The sequence below is a fragment of the Accipiter gentilis genome, chromosome 15 (assembly GCF_929443795.1).
Source record: "Accipiter gentilis chromosome 15, bAccGen1.1, whole genome shotgun sequence".
Lineage (NCBI taxonomy): Eukaryota > Metazoa > Chordata > Aves > Accipitriformes > Accipitridae > Astur > Astur gentilis.
Window position 1 is genome coordinate 1,570,495 of NC_064894.1, and position 13,716 is coordinate 1,584,210.

Here is a 13,716-nt window from a genome sequence, read left to right on the forward strand (position 1 = left end):
TGAAGGGCAGAAGGGTGTTTGTACCATTGGGACTTCTAGTAAACTGCTATTTTGTAGTGACTACCATCCACTGATGCAAAACAAAAAGCCAAGAAAAATGCAAACCTGAAAACAAACTAAAATCTCCTGCTCTGATACTTCTTAAAATACACTGGCCATTTTGCTGAGTGTCAGAAACAACAAAAATATTCCACCATATATAGAAAACTTTACATTTGTTGTTCTGTTTTCCAGTGTTTTGTTTTTCACTTTGAGTACATGACCTTATGTACTGACGTAGCATTTTGCACTTTGCTGTAGAAAAGCCTCTTCTTTCCAGAAAGGTCTTTCCAGTTTAACTCCACACTAATTGTTAGTTTTAATTATGAATATATTTTAAGGTAAAATTTCATTTGAATACCTTGCAGGTAGCTTCATGGTTAAATTGGCCAAAATTAAAAATCTCGCACTGAATAAAAGGTGTGGTAGACTTTTATTAAGTCGTGCTTCTTAGACTCATAGTTGAGAAGATTCCTAAAGAAAAAATCTTCAGTTTGTTGGTAACTAGAAGCAGTACTTCAGCTTTTAACTTTCATAGCATGGTAACATGACATGATTAGTCTTTTCCAAATTAATTCCATGGTCTGTATAGCAGTAGTGCCATTGAATAGATCTGGTAGTATCATGCATGTGTTGCATTGTTTTTTTAAATATTTACATCAGAGTTTTTTAGACACAGAAGTGCACCAAAGCATTGTTCTGGTTTTGGGGGTAAGTTTTAGGTTGGCAGCTCTGCTTGTGAAGATTTTCTTTTGACCTGTTCAAAAGTAGTCTATTCCTGGTCTGCTGGTGATCCGTCTCACATTCACATCCATTTGTGCTCTAAAAATAAACCAGAAGCAATGAAAATTGCAACTGTCTGTACAGAAGGGACAGGAATGCTTTCTGCCAGAACTATCAGCAATAATTTGTTCAGAAAGAATATGTAAATATTTTCCAAGTTTGCCGAGTGCTTTACTACCTGCCTCGTGTATGTAGAACCTGAAGAGAGCCCCAGTAAAACAGCTCCTGAGGGAGAGTTTTGTTAAGAGTTTAAATTAACAAGCAGCGACAGTTTCCAGGATTCGGTCCTAGAACCTGAGTTAGTGTAATGGGAATAAATCCCGCTGCTACAGGAATAAAGGATTTTGTCTTCTCCATTGCCTTCAGTCACTGTCCTTCCAACGCTCCCATTTCCTGGGACTTGTTTTACACTGCATCACTGCTCAGACCACAACAAGCAGCATGTGCTGGGGAGGAGCTGGCAGAACACCAGGACCCCAGAGAGAGCAGGATAAACCCTAAATCCGCTCCTTCCCCAGCATCGCGTGGCTGTAAAAGGCCCTCCGAGGAGAAACTCCTGGGAAGAGGGGAGGAAGCTCTGTTGCATCAGGCTCCTCGCTTGAGGGCTCAGAGCAGTGGAAGAGGATCGAAAGACCCTCACAAAGATGTCTGCAGATGCTTATTAAAACATCTCGGGGTAGTTCCATCACCCCCCCCTTCCCCTTAGTTATCTTCAAGTCATCTGTAAGTGACTTGGCAGTGCATTCATTGCTACACCCCGATTATAGTTATGTGGAACTAATGTGTGTCACCTCATTTTACTGTGCTCATTGTCTCTGCTCCACATCTGCTTTACAGAAAGACAAAAAAATAAAAATTAGAAGTAGTTACTTGTTTCTGTTGGGTACCCACTGAAGACTTGTATTCAGAGAATTTCCACGCAAGGAGGTGATGGTTTATTGTGTGCTTTTGAGCAATAGTAAAGTAAAAAAAAGATGGGAATCAATCACCATTATTTTTATTTAAGTATTTTGCTTATATGGCAAGCCAGCAGTCAAATGAGAAATGTAGATACCATCGTAAATCATTTGTTTAAGCACATTAAAACAGAACTTGATTTATTTTGTTTTTATTGCTCACTAAAGTAGAATATAACTGAGCTTTTTCGGAAGGAATATGATTTTTGCATTTATATATGAAGAGCTCTATTTACTTTTAAGATTATAAATTCCTGAAAAAGAAGGTCATGGAAATTCAATTTACTGTGGCCAAAACCTTTGTCTAGTAAAATATCAAAATCTCATTTAGGGGCATATAAGCCAGAAATGTATAGCTAAAGCAAAGCAGTTCTTGGACTTTGTAGTTATTTGTGGGCAGACTGCCACATTCCAGTTGTGAATGGTTGAGACCAAAAGTTTTCATGTAGTCAAACGGGGAAGACGTCTGCTGGAGAAAACCAGCAGGCATGTTTTATATCTGTTTAGTAGTTAAGGGACATATACCTTTTCTGCTCTTAAAGTCATTCTTCAATATTTTAGTGTGAAGACAGGCTTAAGTTCTTCCCTTTTACATAAATGCATACGCAATGAATAGAGGCTCAGAAGGGAGGGAGAACAACTTCGTTACCTAGAATAGAGTCTTTGTGGACTTCACAAGTAATTACAGATGTTACGATAAAAATTCTCATTACAATAAACATGTGCCTTTTGCCCCAAGTACACCTTTTCTCCCTGCCTCAATTTCAGTTCTTATGCTTGACTGTAATATTACAGAATTGTAGGAAGAGAAACTCTGCATTCTAATAAAATGTAAGAGTTTTGGAGAAACAGGTAAGTTGTCTGTTCTCATGAGGCAACAAACAATACTGGAGTGACAGCTGGCTTTATAAGCTGATTACTACTTATTTGTCTACAAAACTACTTCCAGCACAATAAAGAAAAAAACCTGCAGACTTTCCCATTATTTTAAAGTAAATACTAAAGGGTATGTCTAAGTGATTTTATGAGTAAAACATCTGATCACATTTTATATATGCTATTAATACTCAACATTAAAAAAAAAAGAAAAGGAATTAGGGACAATTTTATTAAGTGCTTTCTTATGTTGGTTCCTGAGTCTTACACTGCCAGCTAACACAAGAAACAGGAGGAAAACAAAATTTATCACTTTAAAGAGTCTTAAACAGTTTTTCAATTAATTTCCACTGTAAACATTATACCCTTCTGCTTTCATTAGCTGAATCTTATTAGAGTCTTGGAAGAGCACAACATCTTTAATTTTACCAATGAATTCCTTCTGAAAAAGCCCTGTTGTGACTATATGGACTTTCCTGCCAATTTCAAACCCACCAAAATAACAAATGCCACCATAGTTTAAAGCGGTGTATTTTCTGTGTGGATCAATATCTTCAAAAAGAATTAGCTCTTCATCAAGGTACACCTTAATACAAGTTTGGTTTTGAACTACAGTGACAAAGTGCCATCTTTCATCACAGCAGGTGGAGTATTTGCTGTGAATTAGAGGAACAGAGATTCTTTCTCCAAGGTTAATCACAACTTTTAACGTTCCATTGGCAAGACCAATGGCAAGGAAATCATTATCTTCATCTTCACCTTTTCCCATCCATACTATTAAGCCTTCAGTTTGATTGGTAGTAAAATTTAAAGAAATGCGGCTATACTGGAGGTCTCTTTTTCCGTAATAAGGATCTGTGTATTTGATGTAGGAGTTGCCAATGAACTTTGCTATAAAAAATTTGATTTTGCTATCGCAGTACTTACCTGACCAGCCTAGTGCGCATACACAGATATAGGAAAACGAAGTAGGTTGGGGAATACAGAGAGCTTGAAACCCACACCTGTTTTGCGAACAGTGAATTGATTGTTCACATGTGCTCCCTACCCACTCTGGTGGGCAAGAACAAGAAAAGCCTGAGCTTTCAACTTGACACGTTCCATTATTTTTGCACACTGCGTACCCACATGCTGTTCCGTCACAGTCACCAACGTTGGCTCCACCTTTAGGGTCCATCACGGTAAGCTTCAGTTCCCTGTTGTTTATAACAATTTCTCGTATACAACCGGTGAAACTTGTGGGTTCGTTTTCTACGGCCATCGAATGAACAAGGTTTAAGGAGGATACCCCGCCAACAAAAAAATCCGTGTGCGTGTCTAGCGCGTTCATTCCAGGACTCGCTTTTTGAGTAACGTTGATGCCATCCAGGTCCAGGTAGCCTTCGTTACCAACTCTTCCTGCTTTGAGGGAGTGCCAGGTATTTCCATTTGTGTGGACCTTCTGAGAGGTCTGTAGGACGACTGTCTTGTCTCCGAGATTGTAGCGTAACTGTATAAACCCGTTCACTAATGATATACAGAGAAAGTCACCTGTAAAACACAGTATAAAATAGTTTTAGAGGTGGCACACTGAAGAGCAGCATATTCATAATCCTCATGCTTTCATGCCTGTACTTCCCCAATTCAGTAACTTATTTTCAGTAGCCTTGTACTATTATCATGTTTAAATCACACAAAAAGGGTAATGTTCCCCAAGAGCTCCTGCTTGCTTCAAAGAAAGAAGCCCAACCTTCTGAAAAGCTCTGCTTTGGTGCAGGGACTAGGTAGCTGTGAGGTAGGAGGAAACGGGATCACTGTGGCGTACTGGGAATGTGAGTTGGTGTTCCTGTGAAAAAGAATCAAGTTTTGGCCAAGTTACAGATGCTAGAATACTCTCAATTTCCATATGCTGAATCAATAAATGGATCGATTTGTCAGTTTAATGCACTGAAGGTTTGTCTGCACAGCCGTAATGAGAGGCTATGGCTGAGTACTCTGGATTATGTTCTAGCACAAATTTGAGACCTCTCTTCAAACGGGGGTAACTTCCTTTTCTGCTAGTTGTGAACCAAAAAAATTAAACTTTCCAATTTCAACTCTCCCTGAGGCTCTGAAGGCACTTTCTTACTCCCTTGGTTAGACCCTCTCATCATTTTAGTCTTTGGCAGAAACAGCAGAGTGCGGAGATAAATTTTATGATGTGGACACTGATCCTGGGGTTCAGCTCAGTATTTCTCCATGAAGTTTATCAAGCCATAGGTAGTAGGGGATGACTGGCTGAAAACATTTTAGGAGTTTAATGTAAAGTGCTGTGAGCTCAGTGTCCATGAAACTGCCTCTCGAAGTGAAGGCAAATTATGGGGCTCGTCTTTGTTCCTCTTCACTTCAGCAAGCAGTGACATTTTCAGCAAGGGACCTCAATCCGTCCTGTCCCTGAGGAATGAGTTGCAGAGCTGAAGCCTGTGCAGGCCTATGCCATCGCAGGAACTGCATCACCATTTTAAACAAATGGCATTCTTGCCGCTCAATTTCTCCTCTCGGCCGTCTCAGTATGGGAGACCATGAAGCAAGGTGGTTTCTACTGGTTCAGTTTGAGCATTACCCAAACCTGTCCCATATGACCCTAACTGGGGCCAAAGACCTTTCTGAGGAGGTTTGCTTTTGTTAAGCGTGAAGGAGATGACATCCTCAGTTTTTCCAGGACTAGAACATAGCTGGTCCCTACTTTCTAGAAAATACAACCTACACACAGGACACACAACTTTGCTTCCAGCTTTTCAGATTAGCATCTTGTCTAATATGGACTATTTATCCCCATCAGTAGTGTCACCAAAAAAGCAGAGAGACTCCTGAGGTAGGCAGTCACAGTCGTTCTTCTGTTGTGCACACAAGTCTTTGCCCAACCTGTTGGATGGTGTGCAAGGAACTGTAAGGTAATTATCCATTAGGTTGAATCTTCTTTAGATCCAGGCTATTGTAGCTTAGCTGTAGCTTGAAACTGCAACATGTCAAGACCCTGGCTCTTGAACAAAATCTTCAATGGTTACAGCATTCAGTTCTGTTCTGATGCACCTTCCTGCCCCTCTCATTTTCCCTGTTTCAGTAAAATAAAAAGAGGGTGGGGGTTTTTTTATAGCCCAAATGCTAAAAGATCATTTCCTTGTCTTCTCAGGGGAAGGGGATTTTGTAGCAGATGTTGCCTTAAGGAAGGAACTGTTCTGGAGTTAAAATAGCACTTTTACTTGCAAACCCTAGTTCAGGGCTTTCACCAGATGGCTGAAGGTCAAAGTTGCTTCACCTCAGGGTGGACGTCTCTTCCATTGTAGAAGCCAGCTAAACAGGTATCAATTTTTCTTCATCACTTTAATTCTCAGGTTTTCATTATGTGCACAAGTCTCACCTGCTCCCCTATCAGATGTCAGCATTCCCAGAAGGCAAGTCAACTTTATGTATGTCCTGAGCAGTCAGTTCCTAAAACTGGGAGTTAATGAGAAGTCTCCTAAAAGTACATCTGACTACTACTGTGAGAGCTAGATTATCCATGATGATATCTGCTTATATGACTTCTTACGATGAAATCTGAATGCATCACAAAAGTTTTCAGCTTGCTACTACTCTAAGTATGTAAGTCTGTAAGCAAGTTGGTTACAGTCACACGGTCAAGTTTTAAATTCTCCAAAATGGTGACAGTGCTCTGCCATGTTCGGCCTTTATCGAGACATGCAGGTGTGTCTGTATATCCCCATCTTGAGAAGGGATCATGCTTAAGCAGTATCAGGTTGCCATGTTTTTATGGTACCATATGGTACCACAGGCAATTCATCTACATTGTAATGTGTCAAAAATTTGTACAGTTGGAAACGCATGCTAGGAATGCTGCACTCTGAGATGTCTTCTTCATGCCAGAAGCATTACCATGCGTAACAAATGCAGTAGTGTTAAATTTACACAGCTGTGTTGGGCAAAGATCTCTGCAGTTACTGCTGCAGCTGCGGCAACTTGATCTTTTATCTAGTGATGACTAATGCACGCTTACAGGAGCTACCCGTGGGGACGCTTTCATGGATTATTACAAAATGATTCTACTCCATGTATGGAGCCGCATCTCACAGCTAATGCAAGACTGAGAACAGGTATCAAGCCAAGCCTGTAAATCTCTCAAACCATGTAAGAAATCACTGTGGCGATAGGTAGATCCCAGCTTCCACCTGGAGCGCCATCCCAGAGCAGAAGGGCATAGCTCGGATCCAGAACAACCCCGCAGCCGCAGCGATGCTCATGCAGCTAGAAAGCGTGGGTGATTATCTATCTGTAGGTCAGACCATTCCGCCTCATCTTTCAGAAATGCTGCTTTCCTTGGTGAAGAAACTTTTTCTGCTTCCTTTAGTCACCGCTGTCACCCTGGCACATTTTGGCAGCTGGAAGGAGCCACCTTCCTTGAGCAGCTTCAATTTGCCAGCCTCAGTTTTGGTTTGCTTGCCAGTGGCAAACGGGTAGCAATGACACTTCATGGGGAACAGATTTCAGGTCAGTGGGGATGTCTGCTCTGTCACGCGGATTGCTGGCAGTTCTGCTTCCTACACTGCTAATTTAGTCCATGCAAATGGTCCCCAAACTAGTAACAAAGCAGAAACGATGCTCCTGTCACCTAAGGAAACATGGCTGCCAAGAGAGAAGACTTAGCCACTCTCAGTTGCTGTTCTAAAAGTGGGTGGATATTCAATTTGTTTCTGATTAGGAAAATGCCACTCCTCCCTTGTGGGTATTCTAGAAATTCTGAGTATTTCCACAAGATTTTAGCCCCATTCCATGATTCAGTTTTCACCATAAACAATGTCTTAGAAAACCACGCAGACATCGTGCACCTGTACTGGCTACCTCTTATTTTCATGCTGTAGGTTTTTAAAGTCAAATGCCTTAAATATCAGAAGCTGAAGTTGTGAGGTTTTTTCAGACAAGTAGGTAACATAATCCAGTTAAAGAGAGACAGAGCACTGGTGTTGCAAATGTTGAGTATGAGATTTAGCGTGAGTCATCCCATGCTGTGTATTAACCTGACTTCCTTCTTAGTCACCCAGCGTAACTGTTCTTTCTCATCTCATCAGGGAGCAAACCTTTCCGTCACCCTGGCCTGAACTCTGGAATAGCGCAGACAGTCTGCAGCATAGTGCACCGTCACGAACAAATGCAAAGCTTCAGCGATGCTATGACACAACAAAAAAGTAATGCTCCTTACTGCCTCTTACCCAGAGTGCCAAGGCCTTCAAGCATATAGAGTGGTCGCTATGTAAACGGACTGAATTCTACATGGTTCAAGCAGTTGATGGGCATCCAGCAAACCCAGTCTGAATTAAAGGCTGTGTATTCATGAGGCTCCCACACTTAGGCTGGTAGAAACAGGCTACACTGTACTTGGGAAGAAGCGGGCTGGCCTTCTACCGACACTGCTCAACTCCACAAGAAAGCTGTGTTATTTGCAGAGACCTCGCTCAGAAGCAGTGCATACAGCTGTCTGCATCGCCCACATTTTTACCTCCTTGGCATAAAACTAGTAATCAAAGATGGGGGGAAAAAAGTCCCCTTGTCCTTCTATCTGTGAGTTTCCAAACGAAAATATGCATTCACAGCTCACTTGTTGGTTTTTTTTCAGCTTATTATTAATATAACTAGCCACATAAATTTTGCCAAGCTTTGGAAATTATTTTCTTAGGGCTTGCAGAAATCAATACTACCAGACTTAAGTCCCGATACATATTCAGAAACAGATGACAAAGGAAGAAAACCGATGACTGACAGAATTACAGGAAATTCTGCTAACAGATAAAGATTCATAGGATGTTTTCCATTTTATGCCAATTCACCAGGTGTTTAAATGTGTGTACTGAAGTAATCAGATTGTTAGAGGAGTGGGGGCTGGAACCAGCATATCAGCTTTCGAGTAAGGAGACCAGCCGCCTACCCACCCTTTCTAGAAATGCATGTAATGGTCTTTGAAAAGAACAAAGCAAGAAGGAAACGTTTCAGCGGAAGTCTTATGTTTATTTCTTCACCTAATAAAGATTTTTCTTTTTCATGATGGGAGGATTATTTGGCAGGGCATGCCCCTGAAGGGAAAGTCCCAGTGCAGTATTTACATAGGTGACAAGCCAAGCCAATGTGTAACTGCCACTCAGTATCACTGCTAAATTAGCTGCATGGTCAGAACTCATTTCTTTTAAAAAACCAGCATTGCCTAGTGAGGAATTAAAAAGGAATTTTAGAAAAAAAAAATCCTGTCATTTCAGCAATCAATTTATTAAATCTTACATAACTGTGTAGAAGAAAAGGCTTTATATAAAGTGCTTTCTAAATTAATCCCCAACAGAAAGCTCTTTCACATCTGCTGGCTGCTAAGAATACTTCTGAGTCTTTCATCAGTCTAATTCTGTCTGGACTTGACAGGATTATATGAAGGCAAATATAAAGAGTCAGACGATTAGCTTTTCCTTAATCTTTCAAAACTTCAGGACAGTGAAAATGGAAGTAGGAAATTTGTAAAGAAATTAAATTACTCTATAGAAGATGGGTTTTATTTTTAAATGAAATTGATATGATTCTAGAAAGCGATTTAAGGAAAATATTCCTTCCTGTGCAAACTAAACATTCACGAATGGCAACAGAACGAGGGCATGCTCGTGCTAAACCACTCCTGGCCCAGGTTAAACAGACTTAGCACTCTCTTTGATGCTTCCAAAGAGATACTTAATTTCCTTATATGCTAGCTGCTTCCGTGACCTCTGACTATTCTTTTGAGAGAGATCCTTTTTTTCCTCTCCTATTTTTCATGGCCCATGTAATGCTTTAGTTTACACAGAACTATTCACTGAGAATCTTAGAATTTGGCCTGTAAGTGATAGAATTATATAAGATTCATTGTAGAAGACAGTTGTTTGGAAATAAATGTATTTGTATTACAGATGTTCCATATATTTTTCTCTGAAACTGCTTCTCCGTATGTGGTTGTAATTAGAACAAGGCAAAGAGGAGGTTCCAGCAGTGTATGATGTATTATCAGTCTTAGCGAATAGCAGCCTGTTAAAACATCCGTGTACAGAATAAAAGGGTGGTAAATTGGGCATATGTGTGTTTATCTGCATGTGTGGCTGAGTATGTTTACTGAAATGTCTCAAAGCTTTGAACAAAGGAATGTAAAAAGACACGAGAAAGAAAGTGCTTTTTTTGTCATACAGAGGCCCATTTTTGCATAACGTACTACTTAATACAAGTGGAAAATTTGCCCTAAGATCATGTTATGAATGATATGTAATGCTTCTGTTTAAAAATGTGCAAGACACCATGTAAATGCAATATAAAGATGAAGTATGTTAATGAAGTAATTACAAAAAATTTACACCTTAAAGACTATATTTTAAAATGTATTTACACTGGTTGGCAAATTATGTTTTCTCGCCATGAAGTTTCAGGAATGTTAGCTCAGTAAAGTTTAAAATACTTTTATAAATAGTAGAAATGTTGTATTTAGATTCGTTTTTCACTCTGCATATCTGGCGAATGCAGAACTTGTACGTTTTGCATGCTGCACCAGCAAGCTTTTCAGCATTATATAATAAAAAGTTAAACTTCGGATGAACCACATTAGCTCTCGCATAGTCTGTTCGCTTACTTCCACTGAACTTGCTTGATCAGTTTTTATATTGCTTCATTTTTGGTCATTTTAAAACCCTGGGCCAAACCCTCAGACTGTAGCTGCACTGCACCTGTGGGAGCAGTGTCAGTAGAAGTCTGTTAAAAGCTGGCTGCAGTTACTTTCCAGGGGAAAATGGTTTCCTGAACCACTTCACTGAATGCTAGTTGGCTTTGGACTAATCCAAAATTTTGTTACCTATGTTTTTTCTTATGAACTTGATTATTCACAGCTCAAAACCCAGGCACCACGGACAACGAGTTACGGAGACTGAATGCCTCAATCACTTCAATGTGCTGCCTTTCTTTTTCAAAGAAGTACCTGGGGTATGATACCGGCAAGCTGGAACATCCTTACCTGACCGAGTACCCAAATGCTGTGCAGTGTAGAACAGGATACCGTCTGGAGAGAGAGGCTGAAACTGCAGTTTGATATGGGTCCTATGCCGGATATAAAAGGGCGCAAATGACATCCATGATGATTCGTTGCTTCTGAAAGATGGATCACTAATGGAAATAGCTGAAAAACACAAGAAGAAATGTCTTGTGAAAGATATTTTGAGAGGACTGCATTATGGCACCAGTTGTCTACAGTTATTTTGTACAGTTCATAAATGCTATACATAATACTTCCGATTCTTCCCTTTCCAAAGACTAAAAATAACCTAGGTACAGAATAAAATGTAGATAATAATAGCAAATCATTGCCGTCTTGTCTTCTCTGTGTCTTATTTTCATGAACAATCAAGCCTGTAGTTGTAATGCAAAATGAATGTGATCTTGTTAGTGTTCATTTTCAAATAAACGTAGGTGTAAATTTTACATTGTTTAAAAACTCAAATGCAAAATACTTTTGCAGGAGTCAGCATAAACATTTATTTCTTCACGATACAGATGAAAACCTTAGTGGAGGAATTTTAATGAACTGCTTTGTGTGTTACGAGAATGCACATTTTAAGTGGAATGAGTTCATTAATTGCTGCTGAAATTTCTTTTTCGGATAGTCATACTGAGATGGATGATAATTCAGATTGTCCTATCTTATACTGAAATGGAGCACTTCCACACAATTACAGTGAAGATACGGTTGTACACTTTTGAGCTATACACGACTTCATCGTTCTGTCCTACCACTTCTCTCCGTGCTGATTGTTCATATACCCCGAAGAAATCGGGCTGGTTAAACTTCCTTCAGCCAGCGGATAAATGATTATACTTCTCTATGCTATGTCGTCTGAAACTGTTCCCTGTTTTTATCACTGTAACGACATTACGTGTTTGAGATATAATTATGTTAGTTAGCTAATTAATTGTGTGTGGTTGTTTGTTTTGCTGTATTTGTGGGCTCAGTGGAGTAAGTCAAGCTATTTAGATGTGCAGGGTACATTTAGACGTGCGTGCGATAAGCCCTTTTTACTACTTAGTTAAGAGCAGTACTAAATGCCTGACTGTAAGAGCTGCCGCCCTCACTTTTCACCGTTTTCCTGCTGAACCTATGCTGTTTCTTTTCTACGAGGCCAACACCTGTCTTCACTTTGGTGCTCCCGGTTTCGGAGTTTTACATACACCTTCAAGAGGTCCTCGTAGTGCGTCCCTAGGCGACCTGACGCTGGTTTTCTGCATGGTGGCTGCTCGTGACCCCCCTGCCATCCATTGCCGCAGCTGGGCCGTCGTGACGAGGTCGGTACGCAGTCACAGGCGGCGAGGTTTTGTAACGCCGCCGTTTGTCACCCACCTCCCTCAGGACAGGACCCCGGCGCTCCCGGCCGCGTCCAGCGGACAGACGCGCCGCTGGGCAGGACCCAGATCTCTCTCTCACCGCTCGTCACCTCGTGGCTCGAGGACGCCTCTCGAGTGGGTCGTGACAGCCCAGCGGGGCTTCTGTTCGCTTCCCCGCCGGATTACGGTTAGTGCTCCTGAGGAAGGTGCATGGATTTGTCCTCACAAATTCTCACTAGGTCTAAAAGTAAGTTTTCATCTCCGGAATATTAATTACAATGGACTTGTGAAATGCTCGAATGATCAGAATCAGGCTTTTGATGAGCTGTCATTCAACCTATGTATATATTCTCATGCAAACACATTACATTAAGAAATCGCTCCCGTCCTAAGCATCGTAATAGCTGTTACGACATCAAGGCTAGGCAGTGTCTGTAGTAGTATATTACGTGATGTCAGAAATGTGAAGTTCCTGGCATCTATACGTACGAGCTGACAGAAATAAAAATAGTTTTAAAGAGTACCAATTACCCCGGAAGATAAGTAGTAATAAAACTTGCTAAACAGATTAGGTGATGTTATTTATATCACTAAAACTTATAAACACTATCAGGTACAAAAGACAAAATAATACTTAATAATTTTCATATGGATTTTTAGGTGCTTCTGTTTTTTTTGGTAGGTAAGAGGCAACATTCTCCATTAGTACTTAAAGGTGTAATCCCTATACTGATGTCTTCGTATTTAAAAATCAAACAGAAATAATGATTCATTTTGTACACAGACATTTTTGCTTTATGCATCATTTGGAAGCCAGTCCTCTCTTAGCAAATTTTTTGCACAGCGAGACTTACATATGGAGGAACTGTGCCACAGCGGTCAATCTTATATTAAAATATACTGCTGCTTCAAAGGTCATACCAGGTGCAGTGTACAATGAGGCATCTGAAAGTCTTCATGTCAGATTCAGTTTCGCTTTGTCAGTGCAGTGAATTCCGTACTGCTTGTGAAGGAAGCGCGGACAATGACTAGCGTGAAGGCAAAATGTTCGGCTGCAGCAGGATTGAAATGCTACATTGCTTATCACTGGAAGGTATATGAAAGAAAGATTGCTATGATAAAAAGCCTTGGAGCAGAGAGAGAACAAGGATGAAAAAAAGGTGATTTTATAGTATCACTCAGAGAATGAATCAAATCCATGGCTTTACATTGCAAACAGAGTATTAAAAAATAACACCCACATCTTCAGCAGCAGATGTCAGAACGCTTTAGAAAGGAGGTATTATCCTGATTTGTAGATATCAAATAAAATCCTCTATTTAATACACTTCATTCTGAAACTTCCAAGATGCAAATATTTTATTCCCATTTTGCTAAAAAAGTGGTTTTATCCCCAGTAAATATATCTTAACAAATGTCAGAATGCAACATCTTTTGCCACAATGCAGCAGGACTAACTACAGGAAGTACTAGAATGACTTCTAATTTGCTTGTAAATTATCTGTAGATCCTGTAAGTACTGATTATATGCATGGAAAAAATCTGACTTGACAGGTACATGGAAATGCGCGCCCATATCTCAGAACAGAATGCTTTAACTCTACTGCAGTGCACAGAGATAATTGGTATAATATTTCAGTTTTGCAAAATTGCATCTATAGGTAGGCAAACTTTTAAGGTG

The 13,716-nt window shown here is 40.2% G+C and overlaps 1 protein-coding gene across 1 annotated transcript in view; it reads right to left on the bottom strand.

The window, feature by feature from the left end:
• Positions 1-14: 14 nt before the first annotated feature.
• The window catches only part of EYS (eyes shut homolog), a 940,845-nt gene continuing 927,143 nt past the window's right edge, over positions 15-13,716 (bottom strand). The window contains exons 48-49 of the mRNA XM_049818234.1: positions 10,675-10,836; positions 15-4,184 (exon numbers count right to left, since the gene is read on the bottom strand). Coding sequence (XP_049674191.1) covers positions 2,995-4,184; positions 10,675-10,836 — 1,352 coding nt within the window. The 3' untranslated portion in view covers positions 15-2,994. The remainder of the gene's footprint in view (positions 4,185-10,674; positions 10,837-13,716) is intronic.